The following is a 20,544-nucleotide window of genomic DNA, read 5'->3' as shown; positions in this document are numbered from 1 at the left end:
AACTCTGACAAGTAGCATGTCAGAAACACAAGGTTGAACATTTATCAAGTTCTACCTTGCTAAAAATAATATCATGAAGCCTGACCAAGACATACAGTGAATTCAAAACACCGCCTCCATTGGAGGGATGCATCAAGTTTTTGCATTAAAATAACCTTTATTAAATTCTTATTAAATCTGGGGGAAATTTTTACCTACATTTTCACATTTATCAAAATCTATCTTTTCACTTGCTCGGTTTTCCCTCTACAATGAGAGGGATGCAATGGCTCAAGGGCACTTCAGCAGGGCAGAGGTCAGGAAGGGACCTACATGCATCACTCAACTTTTCAGTCCCGTCTCACTAACCTCAAAACTAATTGTCTGATTTTATTAAACACTCGGTTACCAAAAGACAGCTTGGGGTAAACAATTGGGTTCAGAAACATAACACACGTTGAGATCTCAATTACTAAAAGTAAAACAAGCGACACACATTATACTACAGTAACAGTTAATGGCTCCTTTGAAGATGAAACGGCCTTGACCGCGTGTGGATTTCTTTCTTTTAATTAATAAGTCGACAGTTAAGAGAGACTGAAAAGCGGGATTAAATGTAAGTCAACATTCAGTGAGGAAAACCTGTCGTTTCATTCACACCCTCATATAAAGTCCAATGGGTGACAATGAATATGTGCTCAAGGATGATAAAACACAAATAAGTAGTGGTTGTAAATGATTCTCAGTGTTAGGCTTAAGCTTACAAAGAGCATCAGATGGATGTCAGTACTATCATGACAATATCTTGCCTTACAGTCTTTACATTTTATTTCAACCGTCTAGATATATCATCCGTGACTTTGACGATATTGACCAGTGTTGATTTCCTATCTGTTGTAATTAAGGACTGCATGTACGTAGAGCTGAAAGGATTAGTCAATCAATAATAATCTTCAACATTATTATTGAAAAGAAAAGTCCTCTTTCCAGCTTCTGAAATATGAAGATTTCTCCCATATTTCATGTAATAGTATACACAATATTTTTGGGTTTATAAATGACATTTGAACAAAATAAGAATTTTAAAGAACTCATCTTTGGCTCTAGAAACTTAAGTCAGGCATGTTTAGCTATTGTCTGATTATTAGACCAAATAATTTAATTACAACATTTTTAGGAAATAAGCATTGATGACAGATGCTCTAATGGTAAAATATTTCCTGTGATTATCTTTAAGTTCTATCAACCATAATATACACTAATGGAGTGGACTACATTTAAATTGAACATGTTTTCATCCACCTGTACACCAGGAGGGTACATATGAGGCCCAGGACCTGATACCCTGAGGGGCAAATGCAGTCCAGTTAAGACTATGTGATGACGAGTACATTTTAAGAGTTGCAGGCAAACATGGTTTCAGACCAAACCTGGTGCATACGACTTTTGTCAGGGCAGGAAACACTTTGATCCACGGACCACAACAGCATTTAAACCCAATTTCGACTCTACTTTCTCAATTTCACAAACCAGTTGATTGCTGAGAACGTAAAAAGGACACCGAAATATTTGTCTGCCAACAACCAAAATTGACCAGTAACCGGCTGGTGGCTGACATAGCATCCCATTATGGAATTCCTTTTGGCCAGTCTAAAGTGCTAAAGGTTTCTGCAGCAGATTGACAAGTACTTCTTTGGACGTAGAGTGGACGGATTAGGACGGATGCAGAAGCTCCAACAGAGCGCCAACTGCTCCAAAGTAGCCCTAAAAAGAAGAAAAACAGAGGTAGAAATCGTTGAGCGCCTCAAAGCACAAAGCCGCCATTTTGGTCTCTGAAGAAGATCAATTCTGATCTCTTTAAATCTTTTTATTGACTTATGTAACTGATTCTATTTTGCTCCATTTTGTGTTTGTTGGTTTGTGTTGATCTTTTGTTTTATTGTGAAGCCCGTTGTTACTTTTGAAAAGTGTATAATTAATAAATTTGTTAATATTATAATTAAATAACAGTTGGACTGATTTTAGTCGAGTCCTTTACCTCATGCTGTAGGAAGAGCGCCTTGAGCTGTCCTTTAGACCAGTAGTCCATGGCGTAGGCCAACAGCTTCATAGAGAGGGTGTTCACTCTCAGGAAGTTACCCACAAACACCACTCTCTCGATGTTCTTAGTGGGGAAAGAGAATGGGGTATAAAACAAGTTGGTCAATAAGTAAGTTTATTATCTAAATACAGTATAAACACAAATGACAAAAATATTCAATGTGTCGAACTGTGAAATTTGTTGAAGCAGTTATACAACAGCAAAATTCAACAATCTACAAAGCATAATGGCAAATATTCATAGTTTTTAAAACCTAAACTCTATGAATAAATACATGTATTTGACTACCCAATAAAGACTGCATATTTGATACTGGCCATTGTCACTGTGCAAGTAAAAAACACATATTATTCCTATTTTCAGGTTTGCATCTCGAAATGGCTTTGGGCTTAGAGCCCCCCTCTGCTTTAGGTGTTGAAAGACAAGTGGGTAACGCAGCGTACGTCCTCTACGCCTTCATAGCCCTGTACAATGCTGCTTGATCAAGATGCCACAAGGCAGCACCGTAAAGAGGCTGAACGCAAAGAGGAAAAGACCATCGAAAGCAAGTTTTTAAAAAAAAAAGGTGATTTAACTTTATCACCAACCTCATTGAGAGCACACATCCTGGTGATGGAGCCGATGTTATTGGTGATGGTGACCAGTGTTGCCCTAGCCAGGTCCTCTTTGGACACCGACTCCCTCTTGTCCTTGGACATCATGTTGCCAAAACTGTCAAATCAAAAAAAACATATTAGATGACCACATAGAGCAACTTTATAAAACCAAAGAATCGCGATGCACCTAAGAACCGATTTTCTTCCACCTCTACTAGAAACTGGACTAAATTTAGCACTGGCCTGATTCCCTGTTTCATTACAGCTGTGACTGTTTATGCTGGAAGCCACCAAAAAGTGATGTGACCTAAAGTTTAAAAAAAAAAAAATTTAAAAAAAAAAAAAAAAAAAAAAAAAGCTGCTGTAAACCGCACCTGGAGGCTACAGCCCAACCTGGCAGCCCAAACCTCTCATAGTTTCCTCCATAGATGTCCCGAACGAGCTTGTCCACTCGGGTGCTCTCCCCTTGAGAAGCCATTTCTAGAGCTTCCTCGAAAGTAGAGCAGCCAGTCAGCAGGCAACACAGGCCCAGGAAGGTCCCACCACCGAGGCTGTAGACACACAGTAACAGAGAGATGATTTATGAGCTATTCATATTCTAGAAATGTCATCAGTTTGGATTGAGAGTTTAAAATGAAGGACAAAGAGAAATGTCTCTACCAAAAGTAATATTGACTACTTAAAGAAAAGGTTTTATACATTAAACAGACTCAAATCCCTAAACTCTCATCTCGTGTTTCTTTCTCAGCACAAAGGGCCATTATGTTGAGGGACAAGTAAGCATTCATGAGGAGCCTATAAAGCCAGCAGACAGAAAAACCACATGCAAACAAACCAGTGGAAAGTCAGCGGAGGAAAAACTGTCAGTTCAACTGATAATATTTCAAATTTTAAACTGAACCCAAAGCAAACTAACAAAGATCCATTTTTTCTTCGACTCACAAGCAAACAGTTAAGTGAGGGAAGTGGTTGGGTAGCAGACAGCTAAAAAAAAAAATACTGCTACTTTTCACACCAAGGCACTAGGGAGACACAAGGGGCAGACGTCACCAAGCATGCCACACACTCGACTGGAGTGCACCCACCTGCAAATCCCTGCATCTCTTTAACCCGGTATCAGCCTGCATATGGCTTACTAGAGTCAACTCACGTTTTGTATTTTTGTTTTGTTTCCCGGCTGACATTTTGTGCCAGCAACAAGCAACCAATACATCTTTAAAATGTGCAACGCTGAATTTGAAAAATAGAGTTTTGTTGTTTTCTTTTAATATTCCTCAGTCTTGAAAGAATAATCTTTCAAGACTGGAGAATATTATCTGATCGCCAATAGTTTTTTGTTTTTTATCTTTCATCTGTGGCAGTAAAGGCCTGACTCATCGTGAACATAAATTAAATATTCAGAAAAAAATAACGTGGTATTTGACTTCAAAGTCACTTAAAATTGAGTCTTAAAGTACACCCCAGCAGCCCCAGTATTCCCTCTGGGCCCCACCTTAAGTGAATTATATTTTGATTAAATGGGAGAAGCCTGCTTAAAGAACTGCAGCAGGTCCAGTGGATTTTCTCTCACGTCCCACATAAGCAACTATGGCACCTTATACTTAAATGTAAATAATTACATTATATGAATCATATGAGCACAGTAGATCCCCATCACTGATAATTACCTGGTCCCTGTAACTCGTTTGTAGTTGGTCTCAGAGTAAACGGCCAGGATGCTGACCCCAGATCCTATGTTGACCAGCAGCAGAGGGAAAGGGTTCTCCAGTGTGTATGGCTTCTGGATGCAGCGATCTGGGTCAGTGGGATTTTCAAAGTAGTAGCACTCCGAGGGTCCGCTGGACACCACCGAGTCGATGTACAACACCCCCCGAATCAAGCAGTCCAGCTCATCCAGCTTGTGGAGCTGTAGGTCTGCCATCTTTTTTTTGGTAGTATGGAAAGAGAACATGGATAACATGACTTAGGGGATGTGGTCGGGAGAACAGAGGCGGGAAACCGGGGGAGGGGAGATGGCAGGGAGTTAAGAAAACAGGAACCTTCATTTCAAGTGTATTGAAACGCATCTTGCTAAAAAGAAAAAAAAACGGTTTTAAACTAACAGATTTCTTCTTGGCTATATTAGGAGGTAATTGTGCATTCCATAGTGTGAAAACAATAAAGCATGTTAGTGCAACAGTCCTGCTTTATCTCATTGTAGCCAATGTTTCGTTTGTCCAGATTCATTAACTGATATTTTTCCTCATTGTTCAGAAGGAGCAATAAGAATAAGAGAAATATGTTAGATGCGTGTCAAAAAATGTATTCACTTTGACTTCTAACCCAATTACACAAGGACAAGAATGCCCTTCTTGTCCTTGTAACCACTGGCAGTATTATTACATCTTCAAATGTGGATTTCAAGCGTTCTCCATCACTTGCTGTTCTGTTCAGATTACATCACATGCTATAAATAGGTTATACTTCACAACACTGTCTGCTCTTTCCTTCCTGACGATCTTCACCGTCCATCCTGTAAAAGCAAAAAGCAAAAGAGAAGAGAACAACCGCAGACCCACCGTGCGGAAATCAGACTCAAACTTGTACGCGCCCCCTCCTGTGGCGCAGAGGGTGGTGTGGAGGCTGGAGAAGTGCTTGTTGCGGACCATCTGCAGGAAGGCCGGCAGGTCGTGCGTGGGGAAGCGGATGAAGTGCAGGTTGCCTGTCCTGCCGCACAGCGTCAGGTCCTGCAGCTCCAGGTGCACGTCCCTGATGCCCGTTTTTGCATAAGCGGTGTTGGAGGTTAGGTAGCGTCGAATGCTCTTCAGGTTCTCCACCTCTTCCTGCTCCTCCTCTGCTGTGATGTCTTTGGGCTCAAAGTACACCAGCTTCACTAGAGTGCCTCCAATGTCCATCCCAAACCAGGGAAAGGCTGCATTATGTGAGATCATATTTGGAAAAAAAAAATCAAATAAAAATGTATTACTTACGAATATATTTATTTCTGTCGTAGTACTATAGTAAACATTGCATAATATCATATATTTTAGGTTGAAACGCTTAATGACAGTGAGGACAATAGACCTGATGTCTCAATAGCGACGGTGAGCTTCATCCACAGAAGCAGAAGTACAGTGTGTACCTTAGTGTGTGTACCGAGAACGCCATCTTGTTGCAAAATAGACCCTGGCTATTTACTGCCGCTACAGTTTAACGATATTACATTGTAACACAAATACTAAAAATTTTTGTCAGTTTTAGCTAACACCCCACCCAGACCAATATACAGACATTTATCATTTATTATGAAGAATGATGCCACTTGTTAGAGAATGCTCTTTCCAAATGTGCATTTTCACTACTGTGTATTTTGTGGGGAACGCCTTTTAAATTTTACAGATATGCAACGATGCATTCCCAGCAAATACCTTGAGCCCAAATGCTTGAAACGGTTAACACCTACGCGGCCTTGTTTTCTTCACAGAGTCGCTGCGATGCCTCAGCGTCGAGTTGGCGCTCCGCCGGTCGGATGCGTCTCTTCCTGCGGACGCGGCTGCCTCATTGTCGGGCTCGTTCCGCGGCTGCTTCGTGGGCGTTTCGTCTTCGTCGATATTTTCATCCTCGCGTTGGTGGCCATTGAACGCCATTGTATTAATTAACTCACTATATACATGCTACAGTTTATGACTAAATAAAAAAGACCTGAAAGATAATGTTTTGTGGACAGTGAAGTCCAACGGTCTACAAGCTAATTAGCCAGCTAAGTGGCTGTGTCGTTAACGGTCGGCGTACATGTCCGTTTTATGTTCGCTGTCAAGACTGGGGTGGGCGGGGTCAGTCAGTGATTGAAGGACTCCAGAACCAATCAAATGCGAACCCACTAGTCAGAAAACAGCATATAAAAAGAGGCTGATCTCATATTTTGAGGAAAAGCAAACACCCTTTTATAATCATAACACAAACATCTTAAATAATATATAGCTGCAGTACATCCCACCAGATCCTGTATTCTATTTATTTATATTGTATATATTATAGATTATCCTATATTTGATTTATTTATATTTCATGTATTAAACAATACATGTTAATATATATATATATATATATATATATATATATATATATATATATATATTTACAAAATAATAATAATACAAAGGATTCAAGATGCATCCTCACCCATACACTTGTGATGTATCTGAAAGGAAATAAACATGCACACTCAATAGAGAATTTATTTTTTATATGATTGTCAAGTGCATAGCTAGAGACTGTGACTCAACATGTTGACATTTGATTGTACCATAATGACAATACATTTAATATTCAAAGCGTCTTTGCAGCTCAAATATCCTTGTTCTTTTCTGATGATTCTTTTGTTGACAATGCTACTTACAATACGATGTCATCAAATAAAACATGAATTCTCAAACTTGCTTGTATTAAAAGGAGAACAAATCAAACGGAAACAAAAAATGTAATCTCAAACATTTACACCAGAAGACGGCAGAGACCAAAGTGCAGCAAGATTTTCCTAATTTCCATTTTTGTATTGTGCATTGTTAAAATGATCTAATTGCATAAAAAAGTGATAATTCTACTAGTTGCATCTTTTTGAACATCAAAACAGAGGAAATAAACAATAACCACAAAAAGAACTATTGTAAAACCCAGTTAAATATAAATCTATGGAGAAGATATCTCACAATTAACACTATCTCCTCCTGCCATGGTTTTACTCTTATCAATTGATAACTGATTCTTTGAGAATTGAGTGCATTGGAATGTTTTTGACAAATCCGTTTATCTTAAAATACCTATATAATACATACAAATACCAATAAATAAAGACCGTGCACTTGCCATCATTTACAGAGTGTGATGCAGGTACTCTTTCTTCCACAGTCCGAATCCAGTAAAATGCAGGTCCTTTGTCCACTAATCTTTAATGGATGAAAGACAACTGTCATATCTTAAAAGTGCTTATCAGACAAGTGAACATACAAAAAAATCTATCACTAATACGCAGCTTAAATGCATCTTTACATACCACATATTTGCAGTAAGTGGGTAAATGACCTGAGATCTCAACCCCAGTTCCATAAAGTTCCATAACTAAAATAAGAAGGGTATGGTTTGGTTTTTGCACACTAGGGCAAATTTCATTCAACATAACAAACATAGTTCGACTTACCAACTTACTTGTAATTAATGACATGATCCAAGGTCTGGCAAATCAGCTCATATAACTATGGGTAATTATTAAACAGCTGCGTCTCGCCTTTCCAGTGACTACAATAAGGCACCATAACCTAAGATCCTCTTTCAAAAGCCTGATTTGCTCTTCCTTTAAAAACAAATTTAAATTGACTTATTTCTAAACCTCCACGCCAACAGCAGTGCACAGGCGCCAACTCCTGCAGCTGTCAGAATGTACTTTGTATTAGCGGGTGGGGCGCTTGAAGCCGCCTTCTTCTCTGAATCCTGCAGCGTCTTAAACTCTGCTGAAATTTCAGCGGACGCAGGTTCAGAGGAGAGGCGGTCCTCACTGGACGGGGTGTTTACACTCTCTTTGGCTGCTTCACCGTTAAACAGTGTAGCTTGTTTTGCGCTCTGGCCGTCGAGGTTGAGGATGGACGGCTCCTCGGACACGTGCACCTCGTGCGTCATCACCTGGTCCATCGCCAAACTCCGAGAAGGGGAGTCGTAGTGGTTTTCCTCCGGTTCATTGTGGTTCAGAGAAATGCCGTTCTCCTGGCATGGCGGTGCGTACGCTGTACTCACAGTGGTGGAGCTGACAGCAGAGCACGCAGGTCGTCGGCCGGAGATCACGGTGTCCGGTGCAGAATCGCTCATTTCCAGACGACCGCTGTCACCGGAGTAAGGCTGCACTGGGGAACTGGCTGCAGCGACAGTGAGGATGCCATTATTCGGTGGGTGGATGCTGATGAGTTGGCTAGGCTTGCTCAGACACACATCACTGTCAACAAAGAGAGAGGCGTCTGTCCCAGCAGCACCTGACCAGGGGGAGGTTGCAGCTGCAGTTTCTGTCTGTGGGCCGCTTTTAACAACCTGCAAGTGAAAATGATGTCAAGTTTAGTTAATAAAATGGAAGCTTTTCCCACTCAGGTACGTGAACGTGGTTTGTAAAGACGTCTCCAACACAGTGTTGAAGAACAAGAGTTTACTATGCAAAAAAATGTTAGGCACTTGGTTGAAAACCCCACAACAAACACGTATTCTATGATTTAGGTTTCATATGTAATGGATTTCATTAAAGGCAACCTATGTTAGACGAAAAGTAAGTAGATCTCTGTTTTTATAGTGAGTAGGTCCTTGTTTTATTCCACTGATCTTATTAGCCAAGAGACGCTGAAATGTGCGATCAAAAGGAAGAAATAACAACCTGCAAGTTAGCAAACATGAATGTAAATAATGCAGGAACACTGAACTAGAGTTCCAAAACATATAAAGTGAGACATAAAAGTCTTAATATTAACATATTTTGCTCTTCACCTGTGTGGTCGGAGGTTCAGAGGTCTCTTCAGGCTGCAGGACAACAGCTGGTTTTATGTCCACAGGAGGAGCAGTGTCCTGGACCGGAGGCCTCTCTGGGGTCATCGTGAGGAAAGAGGATCCATCGGTGACATCTGAGTTCATCTGGGTCGGAGAGGGACTCTGTGGGGGCCTGACCTCTGTGGAGGTCGATGATGTTAGGAGAGGATCCGGGGAGGGTGGAGTGTCCGTTTGACTCAGGGTTGGTTTAGGTTCAGCCACGTGGTCGATCAATACCTCGCTGTTTTCTGCGCTCTCCCGATCAGGGATCCCCCCATCAACATCAGAGATATCCTGGATGTCTGATTCTGAGTTTTCTTCCGGCTCCTGTTGGTAGGTAATCTCGCTCCGAGGCGGCGGGGTTGTAGTCGCAGGAGTGTGTGGCCTCTCAGGGGACGCGGGAGGTGTAGGTGGGCGGGCTTCCGCTTCAAACTGAGTTGACTGTGGGGGCTCAGGGACCGCCTCGGGGGGAGAAACAGCCTCAGGAACTTGCGGCTGCACGGGAGTTTCCAAAGGGGGTGAGGCCCGGTCGGCCGGCTCTGGAGGAGCAGCCACTTCAGCCGGCGGAGCAACAGCAGCCTGACTGCTTGCACCAGTCTCTGGGACGGGCAGAGGACCGGCAGATGGTGCTGGATGGACGTGTGCCTGGACGACAGTCGCTGAAGAGGAGCTGGGCCTGGAATCTAGGGCACAGCAAACAACGTGGTCACTTAAATCCATTTTGAATGCTCGTGACTGGAGCTCATGAGGGACTAGCTGACTGTACAATACAGTAATTCAGTTATCATTTACCCATTTACTGGAGCTTTTAACGGCAGAAAAAAACAGCACTCAAGTTTACAGGAAAAGCAGACATGTGTTCTATGTTCTATGCATTTATCTATTTATATGGATTTTTTTTTAAAATATTTGTAATGTGTATGTTGTCATTAAGCTCTGATATATGTCCTTAAGCTGTATTTAATAATGTGGATTTATAATTGTTATACTTTTTAATTATTAAGGTCTGATACATGTATATACTGTATATACAGGTGCATTCATGTGGAAGTAACATTTTTATATTACATGTGCATTTTATAGACAAATGGAATGAAGGAAAAATGCAGCAACATCCAGATGTTTTTACTGTATTTATGATTTCCTTTTTTAAATCATAGTTTGGAGTAAAAACGTTATTATGATGTGAATGAAGTTCTTGTTTCAGTGAAAGACGACTTGTGCAGGTGTTTGAAGCTACTGATTATCTCCACTGTTTAGTATGTTACGTACAGATATCCAAAAAACATACAGAACATTAACCAGCCAATTTATAGATGTAGGATTTTAGAATTTAGAGTTTCAAGTTCAGGTCAGGATGGTCACCATTCTCCCACACGCCTCTCTCACAACACTTATCTCCGAAGGTCACACGGCTGTTTTGCTTCGACTGTATAAATGAGCTTATGAAGCTCTGTAAGTCACATGCTCGTCTGTTAACTGTCCACAAACAGAAATATTAACATTTATGCAAACATTTTGTTTGGTAAATAACTGCAATTTCGGCTTTCCACAATGACAGGATCAACTGTGATATTGATGTTCAGAATTTTGGCCATAATTTGTTGTCGAGAACACACTCAACAAGAAAGTGCAGAAAAAAATTAAAGAAATTAGTTATTAGAACCACATTACGAATAAACAGTGGCCATAAACACTTATTATGAGCAAGCTGCTTCGAAGATTCAATGGACTTTTTATGTTGTTGCTGTAACAATGAGGTAACGAACAGCCGCCTCTCAGGCAGACCTAAGCCCCGTCCCTAGCTGCCACTCACTCCTCACAGGATGCTGATTGGTCAGTGCTCTGGCTTGGCACACAAATGCATTGCTTGAAGCCTGAAACGATGGATTTTGGTCTGTTGAACTTATTTAGGGGTTAAATACTGAATTCCCTTATTATCTTACATACTACTTTGATCACAGGAACCCAAAACAATATTTTGCTAGAATGACTTTGAGGTAGTGCTTAATATTTTCTCATGAAAAGATAAAAATACACAGTGGTAGGTATTTGACCTGAAGACTTACTGTTGATGCCTCTCAGAGAGTTGTATTCTGCTCTAATCTCTGCTGCTAGAGCCATATGCTCACACGCCTCGAGGGCATCAATGAACTGCTCCGCCCAGTTTTCTCTTCTCTTCAGACAGTCCAGAAGAAGCACCATGCTGTCGAAGTTCCCATAAGTTTCTCTTTTTGCCTCTATGTTTTCCTAAAATTAGATTACAAAATGTAAAAAGCATTTGAAAAAAAACACATACCTGAATATATTAGTTAGTTGTTAGTGTACTGATGAACAATAAACAAACTTGCAAATTAAAAAAAAAAATGTTTCCGCTAGGATGTGATGTTTTTTTAAAAAGCAACATTTTGGGAGATGTTATTTCGAGACTCTCAGTGGTTTATATCAATATTGGCCAAAAAAGACAAGTATTCGGGCACTAATAATGCTAACAGAGCTACGTTATACTTGTTTATACTTGTACTCTTCAAGCTGCAGATGGCAACGTAAAGAAAATGTACCATTTGTCACTATATTCTGACAGTAGCACATGAGACCAATAAACCAACAAAAATTCAGGTTCCTCTGCCTCCTTTTAAAGCTCGTAATGGCATTCGCAAGACTCTACCAGGCCATAAAAAAAACACCTATCAGAGGCGAGGAGTCTGTAACGCAGCTGCCGATCACTGAACACGGATCACACTCATTCTGTTACTACAAGGACTTCTTCAATATTAGGCAAACAAAGCCCAGCCACAGTGCTTGAAACCCAGTGAAACTTACCCTGTCGTGAGCAGTCAAGCAGGGCAGATGGATCATGATCTCTCTCACTCTCACCCTGGTCACAATGTGCGACATGTTAGTCCGCAAGTACCCATTGTACAGCTTGTCACTGGCAAATGACATCTATGGAAATGGACAAAAACCCAAATAGAGTAAAGATTGAAAAACTTTAAAAAATATATTTAATTTCTACTCCTCATATCTACTCTTTTACCACATGTGAGATGGGAAAGTACCAAAAAAAACACATCATGGCAACTATATTTTATTGTGTGTGCTTAGTCGGGACTTTTTACACAGTGAAACTAAAAGTGAAAGTGAAGGTCAGACATCCTGCAGTTTTGGAGGAAAAAAAGAAAATGTTATTTCCTTTTTCGTAACATTTTGTAATCTTTAAAGTGTAACTCGGTCTGCACAGCTGCAACTCTTTTATTCCCTTTTTCAAGGGGAGGACAACACTATTTTATTTCAAGGTTGCACTTGTCTGGCATACAAAGAAGGTGAACAGGCCCAGACTAGTCACTGATTAATCACCTCCAGACTTCAGTTTAATATCTGAACTTCAAATGTGCAGCATGAACATCTCACTCCATTCGCACCCACACATTCACAACCACACATTCAGATGGCTTAGCCAGGGTCAAATCTAATGCCTGGGTGAAACCTTTTTTGTATTGAATACAACTTAAATCCGTCACTTTGTTTGTATCTAAACAGGTCAAGTGACTTAATCTTGAGGGGGGGGGGCTGTTGGAAGTGCTTCTCATGATTATCTGTCATCACTGGCCTTCTCAATCGGAGCAGTACCTTACAGTTTAGTGTAAACATGGGGCAGCAGCGGTCAGGAATACATGTCAGAGGCACAAACCAAAGAGCAAAGTCTTCCTCAATCTATCATTAGCCCTCAAGAGGCCGAGGTTTACCTGACACACACACACACATAGACACACACCCACACACACACACACACACACGCACAAGCACACCCACACCCACAGCATGTCAGGTTGATACATGAAGAATATGGATTTTTTTTTAAGCAAGGATCTAAGTGTAAAGTGTGAGGGAGGGGTGGAGGTGGGAAGCACCTTGGCACGATAGTGAATTATGCAGAGCTAAGACAAGTGAGTGTCCTCTAAACTGGAAGGTCATGGCAGTCTCTTTTTCTTGCTAGTCTCCTTGGCTTTCCAAGACTCTGGGTCAAATTTCATGCGAACAGATCTCATAAAATCTCACTTTTACGGCATCAAGTCTTATTAAAGTCTCAGGGAGCTTGCAGTTCAGATTCAAAATAACTTTATTGTCCACAACATGGAGACAATAAATTGAAGCAGTATTATTCAGATGTATAAACTGGCAGGAGGAAATAGCTCAAGCACGTTTTACAGGAAACAAAAGACTAAGAGGGTTGCACACAACAAGGACAATACTGACGGTTATGTTGTGAAAAATACTTTTCAAGCCTTTTTTTGTGGCTAAAACAACTGCAGATCGTATGACAAAAACAGGCTGCGTAGGAACAACAAAAACGACTTAACTGCTCGTTAAACATATTGAAATATGTTGGTAAATAAAGCCAGCAAACCTGAATTAGCATTCAAAAGTCAGCTACTTTAAATTAATAAATACGCCACAACCGAGCGAATGTCACCGCTGTTTCAGAGTTGACTCTATTACTCACACAACACTCAATAACACACCTATTCTATATTATAACACACTTTATAAAGGTTAAGTTGTCGTAATGCCACATGATATTGCGCTCACCTTTCGTGTTTTGGTGGCTCGGCAGTTCGTGACTCCACGTCAAAAGCTATTCCTGCTCTCACTAAAACCTGCGCTGTCTCGCTCGCACACATCTGCGCAGCGGTTCCTGCCCCAGCTCCCTGTTCTCCGTCCCTATTGGACGAGAGACCCGTCAATCAAATTGTGGGCCAATGGAATTGAGGTCAGGCTGTAAAGGAGGCAGGGCGTGCTTAATCGCGACCCTAAAAGTGACCTCTTATTTCGTGTTCTCTGACGGGATGGCAGCAGAATTAGATTGGATCTAGACTTCTGCTTTACATCTGTCTCTAATCCTTGATCCCTAATCCCTTCACAGAGACACATACACACGCGCGCGCGCGCGCGCACACACACACACACACACACACACACACACACACACACACACACACACACACACACGCACACACAACAAAGGGAAGGGAATTCAAGGTTTTACTTATTCATGAAACAGAAGATATATGAACACTATAATTGTATTTATTCAGGAAAACGCATTACAACACACCGTGAGTCATGTTATTGTCCTAAACTACACATGTTGAGGTACTTATCCATTTAATTTTTGTTAATATTATGCCTTTTAGTCCACATTTGAAGAGAAATATTGTACTTTCCTCTCAACTACATTTTCAATATTTCATCAAAAACACGTCATGATCTTTTAAAAAAATCAAATTGGGACAGATTAAAAGTATTTACATGACATATAGCAGCAAAAAGCAGCATTTTTCAGCAAAAGAAGAATAGTGTACCGGAGTAGAATTATAAAGTAGCATGACAATTTAATAATAAAATGAAATGCAAGTACCTCACTTTACTACAATACTTCAGTAAATCTGATCATAATTATTCTGCATGAAACAACTACATGCGACCTCTATGGCAGCATTTGGTTATTTTTTTATTTGTATTTATTCCTAACCTCAAAATTAGTCCATACTTCCCTCTGCAACCCACCAAAGAGCAAAATATAAACACTAGACTGGAAATGAATCCAGTACATAGCAGGGCCAAAAGATTCAGCTTGTGCACCTCTCCAAACGTTTGTGGTGTGTTTCAGCTATGTTTTATTATTTTAGTCGTTTCTTCAATATCACCATTTATATGTCTTATAATTGTCTACTTTCAGTTCTCAACAAGGAAAACACCGTATTACTAATAACCTCCTGTGTGTGTTTTTTTTTAAATTTCTGTTAATGTCAAGATCATTAAAGACTTTACGATGGAAACAAGATAAGTTTCATTTCAATAAGTGAGGCAACAAACAGGTCTGCTGCAGTCCAAAGATCTGCTGAATAATAAAAACACAAATTACATGAGATTACAATATGGTTTATAGCGCCAGAGCAGCAGCTTTGCTTATGCTCATTTCAAAACACAAGGTGGCGCCACTTACTCACTCACTGAGTCAGGAGTGTGTAACGTGACACAAAGTGTGCATTTACATACACACCCTCTGAATAACACGAGCTTCCACTGATGTGCATCATCAGGAGATCCGTCTCTTGTGTGCCAATAATCTTATTTAATGTAAGGAGCAAGTTACCAACATGAACAGGGCCCCATGTGATCTGAATTACTGGAGGATTATGGGATGGATAATTACATCAGGCAGGCTGTTAGTTCATTATATCGCAGGTCTGTTCAACAGGGATTGAACGGGCTCAATGTTTGAGTGCACTGCTGCCATGTAAAGTTTTTTTTTATGATAAGATGTCCTTTATCCTGCAAACTTTGCATTATTCATGTTAAATGCATTACCTCAAGAAAAAAACTCCATCTCTCGAGTTATGATGGAAAGAGAGAAAAACCCGCATCACAGTGTTTTGCCTTTGTGTTCCCCACAAATCTGATTATTTAGCAGATTATTTGATTTTATATTCTGTTTGACATTTGGCAGTTTATAAAGTGACCAATAGAAAAAGATTAAACACCTCAATGACTTGTGTTTGATCGGATGTCAAGCTATCTCAAAAAGACAAACAAAAAGACATTATATCAAACTGCTCATAGGATTCAAGGGCTTTGCCTCTTAACCCATACAAGTCAATAACAATCTATATATTTTAGCTACTGAAATATTAATATTGACCTTCCACTTCATGTAGGTCCATTTCTAAAACGCTGGATACCGCTTTAAGTTTTTAACCTCAACACAAAACATAGTGCATTACTCCGGTTGCTGCTCAGCTCTTCCCAGAAATCTGCAGTCAATAAAATCACGTGGGCGGTACTCGTCTGTGACATCTCCTTCCGTGCATTTCCCTTTATTGTTTCTGCATGTAAAGGTGCAATTTCTTCTTCAGCATTTTTCTACATCAACTTCTTTTGTTTATATTGTATCTATACTAAACTAAATGTAAAGCATGGCACTACCAGATGAGTGTCAAAAGAGACAGTGTGTGTTTGGAAAAGTAAATGTGGGGAAACAAAGATGTGTTTGGATGAAAATATAATGGATACTTTTATTATATTTGGTGAAAGCTCTGATTTGGATGGGAGTCTTGACATCGGAGTGGCCAGACTGAAAATAGGAGAACATGAAAATCTGTTCAAAACTGACAATGAACCAGACTCTAAACAACACAAGGCCATCTTTAGATACTGAATCCCACCACTCTAACCCTGCTTGCAGCTCTTGCTGAAACTATTAGCGAGTCCCATTTTGTCTCAAGTCTGCTTCAGACCTTTTCATATTTTGCAGGGCAATCATTCCTTTGCGAGACGATGGCTCCAAATAAAGCCACAGCTTGAGCCTGAGGCAACCTCAACAATCCATCACGGTTGAGTGGGGAGAAAAAACACCAGCTACGTCTCAATAAAAGAGCAGAACGGCTCTGTTTTCAGCTTTAAAACTACAGAAAGAAAAACATGGTGTCTTAACGCACAAGATTCTCATGCAGCAAGACAGAGTCGGTTCAACTGAGGCTCCAGTAGAGGTTCAATGTACTTAAAGCATCAAAAGTAAAGGTGTCACCATGTTATATTATTAGATTATTATTACTAATGCATGGACGTAAAAGCAGGATTTTGCTGATGTAGTTGATTTATAGGAACTCATTTTTCACTATTAACTCCTTTTCATTATGGATTAAGCTGCTGATTATTTTTTCCATTAGTTGATTGATCATTTGAGTTGTACAAATTCAAAATATTGTTAGAAATGCCGTCACACTCACCAGGAGCTGGTCTAAACCTAAACATTATTTCAAAAACATAACAATTATGACAATTATTAAAAGAAAAAGCAGCAAATATTCACATTTAAGAAGCTGGAACCATAAAATGTTTTGCATGTTTGCATTAACAATGTATGCAAAAAAAATATGCATGCAAAATATTTCCGTCTGAAATGTCAAGTACAAATAGGAAGTGGCATGAAAAGAGAGGACTCAAGTAACACCTTGTTTTACTTCCTTCTTCCTGACAGCTTTTTCATTTCATGCTAGTTCAGATCTTGGTTAAAGTTCATCAGTTCAGTCTTCAGCAGAGACGGCTGACCCTTGACCCAAATATGAAGAAGCTCGCTGTCTGTATGAATGATGAATGAGACGGCTTTCATTAAATATGTGCACATTAAAGGGGGCTCTGTACAGCACGTGTAGAGAGTAGAAATGGGGCCTTATAGACTCATAGAGGCAGTTTAATTTCTTTTATGCGAAGTGAACCAAGCATCGTGGCTGCACTGCACAACAGCCTATAGTGCTTTTTAAACACAAGGCACCTCTGAGAACATGAAGCATCTCAGAAAATGGTTGCTAAGAGTTGGACATACCATGTGACAGCGAGAGGTGCTTTGTGAGCTGTGTTGTTCAGTGACATGGATCACCAAAAAGACTTCCTCATATCGCATCGGTGTCTCATAAAGGTTGTGTCGGCCTAAACAAGTGTCTGTGAACTGGATAGCTTGCACATGCACTAACTCCTTCAGGGTCAAAGGTTGGATCTCTATTGAGGTTTTAACCTGATAAAGGCAGCAGAACACTAACAGCATGGAGAAAAATAACAGTAACGTATACATTTCACTTTTGCCCAGGAATTGATTGTTTTCAGGAAAGATTCTTCTGGAGAACTAACACCTCTCATATATTTCTGTCTAAGCAACGATATCAAAAATATAACACATGAAGAGGTGTGGTGGAAAATGGCCGCGCTGCACACAAGTTTATAATTCCAGCCAGCGATAGTGATACATGAGGTAAACATCTGATCCTAATCCATTTCTATACATGCAATATAATAGTAGAGATATTTTAGTACCTTTTTTAGTTTACAATACTAATACTTTACATTACTAATACTTCAGGACTACAAAATGTCTGGTTAGTTAAGTTCTCTTTAGGAGAAAAGCTAATGCGGAAGTATCTTGGACTCGCATTCTCTCTGCTGGCCATCAGGGGGCGACTCCTCTGGTTGCTAAAATCTCTTTACTCTACTTCTCACTTGTTGTATTGCCTCAGTAACACGTCGTAAACATGAGATAATGCTCTCAATCGTTAGTTCAAAGTCTTCTTCAAGACAGCAAGACGATTATTGAGTAAATTATGGACCCATTTAGAGATAAATATATACCATAAAAACAAAAGAAAGAAGGGTCTAGTATGTTTTTGAAAGTTTTGAGCATGTTTAGCCGTTAATTTTAAAGGTAAATTAGACAGCAAAGGTGTTCTGGTGTTTTAATATCTTTAGCTTGTCCAAATGGCCTGGATATTAGATGCAGGAGTCTGTCAGGCCCTTTAAATGTTTGTTTTTTTCAAGGATTACAATATAAACTGACAAAGCTGCTTTTAACCTCAACACTCACCTCTTTTAAAAGCACGTCAAAACACTTTTCCTCAAAAGCCTTTGATTAGGTTTCCTCCTGTTGTGTTTGTCTGTAAACGTTCAGTTTGAACACATATTTTGTCTCTTTTCATTTTGTCCATTTTAACAACGCTCTTTGGTTTGGGGTATCAACGTTACCAGCAGGTGTTGAAAGCTGAGTCAATTCCAGAAATATTACATCGTGGCGACAAAGATGATCCATCTTTATTGTGTTTTTTTCTTTTCAGCTCATTTTTGTTCTTCTACTGCTGTGACACTTCGTGGGAGAAATACATGTAACTTGTCCTGTGAAATGTGAAATCGTAAATATCATGCTGATATAAAAAGTTTTTCAAGTCAAGTCAGCGTTTTCACATTTTACTCCTTGGTTGGCTGATACAAAGTAAAAGATGTCTGTTATTCAGTGTCTGATCTGATGTGGAACTTCACAAATACAGTGACTAATAACAATGAAAAACCGAGTGACCCGAGGGCAGACATTTGGCGACACGGTCCATTGTCAATGAATAAATTATGCGCCGGAGCACAATCATGATGAAGAGCTTTAGAGGTTTGTTTGTGTTTTTCCTCTTTCGACCTATAACCTTTCTTTTCACTCAGGCAGACTAAAATGTCAAATCTGCTGGTGCCGTCGGAGCCACAGGCGGCCGCTGCTTTACTGGTAAACACACAGACCACTAAAAGCAGGTTTCTTTTCACCACCGCCGAAAGGTTAGACTGTTAACGCAGGTCATGTGGGCCGGAGCTGCACAGCTGACCACCCGCTCTATCTACTACATTCATATCCGACCAAATACAACAGGAAACACTGGTTTTAAGTCCCCGGATTCTCATGTTCACTGTGCAAAAATGAGAATACACACAAAAGACTCAGAGACAATGATATCACTATATTTGTACTTTGATTTATTTTGATTGTCCCCTTTTTTCTGTTGTAAGTTAATTGTTGAACACAAACAATGTGCCAAACTTTGTTTTTCACTCTCATCACTCATCAGCTACAAGCTATTTATAAACACATTTATTCATAATACATCATTTATAACACTTTAAAATATAGTTATAAGAACATATGAGGAAGTTTTAAAATGTTTATGTTCAACCCATAAAAGAAACACCTTAATTAAACTGCCTAATCTATTGTCTATAAGCAGTATGAATATTTAATAAAGGTGTTATAATATGCCGTTGCGAGCAGATATATGTTTATTATATATTAGGATGAGTTACAATTGTTGACAGATGCTGTAATGCATTTTAAAATGACCATTTAACTGTGGACACTTACAATATATTAAGTAATTTAGTAGCTTTAGTATAATTTTGTACCTAAGCATTTACATTTTTTGCTCCTCTATACTCCTCTTACTTTAGGTACTTTAAGTATATTTCGATCCTAATGTTTTTGGACTTTTACCTCAATATTATTATGAATTAGGAGAGCATTTCTGCGCTGTAGTATCTCTACTTTTACTTAAGATCTGAGTACTTTCTCCACCACTGCTAATGCATCACAGGATGGTTCAAACAGCACTGAGGTCAAACTTCCTGGAGGTACTTCATCTAAACTGTGAAAATAATACTGCACATTGCACTTTCATGGCAACTTGGCTGAGGAAGACATTGAGCAGCTTTGACACCACTAAAACTGCATCATGTCACATTCACTGAAATATTATGATTGACCTAAAACATGCAGCTGGATTAGTTGTGATTTTAATATGGAGAAATGCTCTCTGCATGTCATCTATCGTGAATTAAATGGAGAGCTTTGATGATCAAACTGTATTTGATCCCTGATTAAGGTAGACTCAATGATTTTATGGCCTTTGGAGACGAAGAAGAAAAAAAAAAGCAGAGCGGTATATTTGTGAATGTTTTAATATCAATGTTATG

The 20,544-nt window shown here is 39.6% G+C and overlaps 2 protein-coding genes across 5 annotated transcripts; both read right to left on the bottom strand.

The window, feature by feature from the left end:
- Positions 1 to 1,104: 1,104 nt before the first annotated feature.
- pank2 (pantothenate kinase 2) lies at positions 1,105 to 6,472 on the bottom strand. Of its 4 annotated transcripts, none has more exons than XM_068580845.1 (7): positions 6,119 to 6,472; positions 5,235 to 5,587; positions 4,344 to 4,597; positions 3,051 to 3,227; positions 2,668 to 2,791; positions 2,018 to 2,143; positions 1,105 to 1,743 (listed from the first exon to the last, which is right to left on the bottom strand). In XM_068580845.1, exons 1-7 carry the CDS (start codon positions 6,300 to 6,302, stop codon positions 1,693 to 1,695), a joined length of 1,269 nt encoding a protein of 422 aa, XP_068436946.1. In that variant the 5' UTR covers positions 6,303 to 6,472; the 3' UTR covers positions 1,105 to 1,692. The 4 variants fall into 4 exon arrangements, with proteins under 4 accessions (XP_068436946.1, XP_068436947.1, XP_068436949.1 ...); XM_068580846.1 differs by having other exon boundaries at positions 3,084 to 3,227; XM_068580848.1 differs by having other exon boundaries at positions 6,115 to 6,251.
- A 413-nt stretch (positions 6,473 to 6,885) lies between these two features.
- mavs (mitochondrial antiviral signaling protein) lies at positions 6,886 to 13,896 on the bottom strand. The gene is made up of 5 exons (XM_068580844.1): positions 13,804 to 13,896; positions 12,037 to 12,159; positions 11,283 to 11,463; positions 9,175 to 9,896; positions 6,886 to 8,730 (listed from the first exon to the last, which is right to left on the bottom strand). Exons 2-5 carry the CDS (start codon positions 12,157 to 12,159, stop codon positions 8,020 to 8,022), a joined length of 1,737 nt encoding a protein of 578 aa, XP_068436945.1. The 5' UTR covers positions 13,804 to 13,896; the 3' UTR covers positions 6,886 to 8,019.
- Positions 13,897 to 20,544: the final 6,648 nt, after the last annotated feature.

Source organism: Clinocottus analis, unplaced genomic scaffold (assembly GCF_023055335.1).
Source record: "Clinocottus analis isolate CAN_PGR_092001 unplaced genomic scaffold, fCliAna1.0.p SCAF_17, whole genome shotgun sequence".
Classification (NCBI taxonomy): domain Eukaryota; kingdom Metazoa; phylum Chordata; class Actinopteri; order Perciformes; family Cottidae; genus Clinocottus; species Clinocottus analis.
Note: the sequence above shows the minus strand (reverse complement) of the source record. Positions and strands in the feature narration are given on the sequence as shown.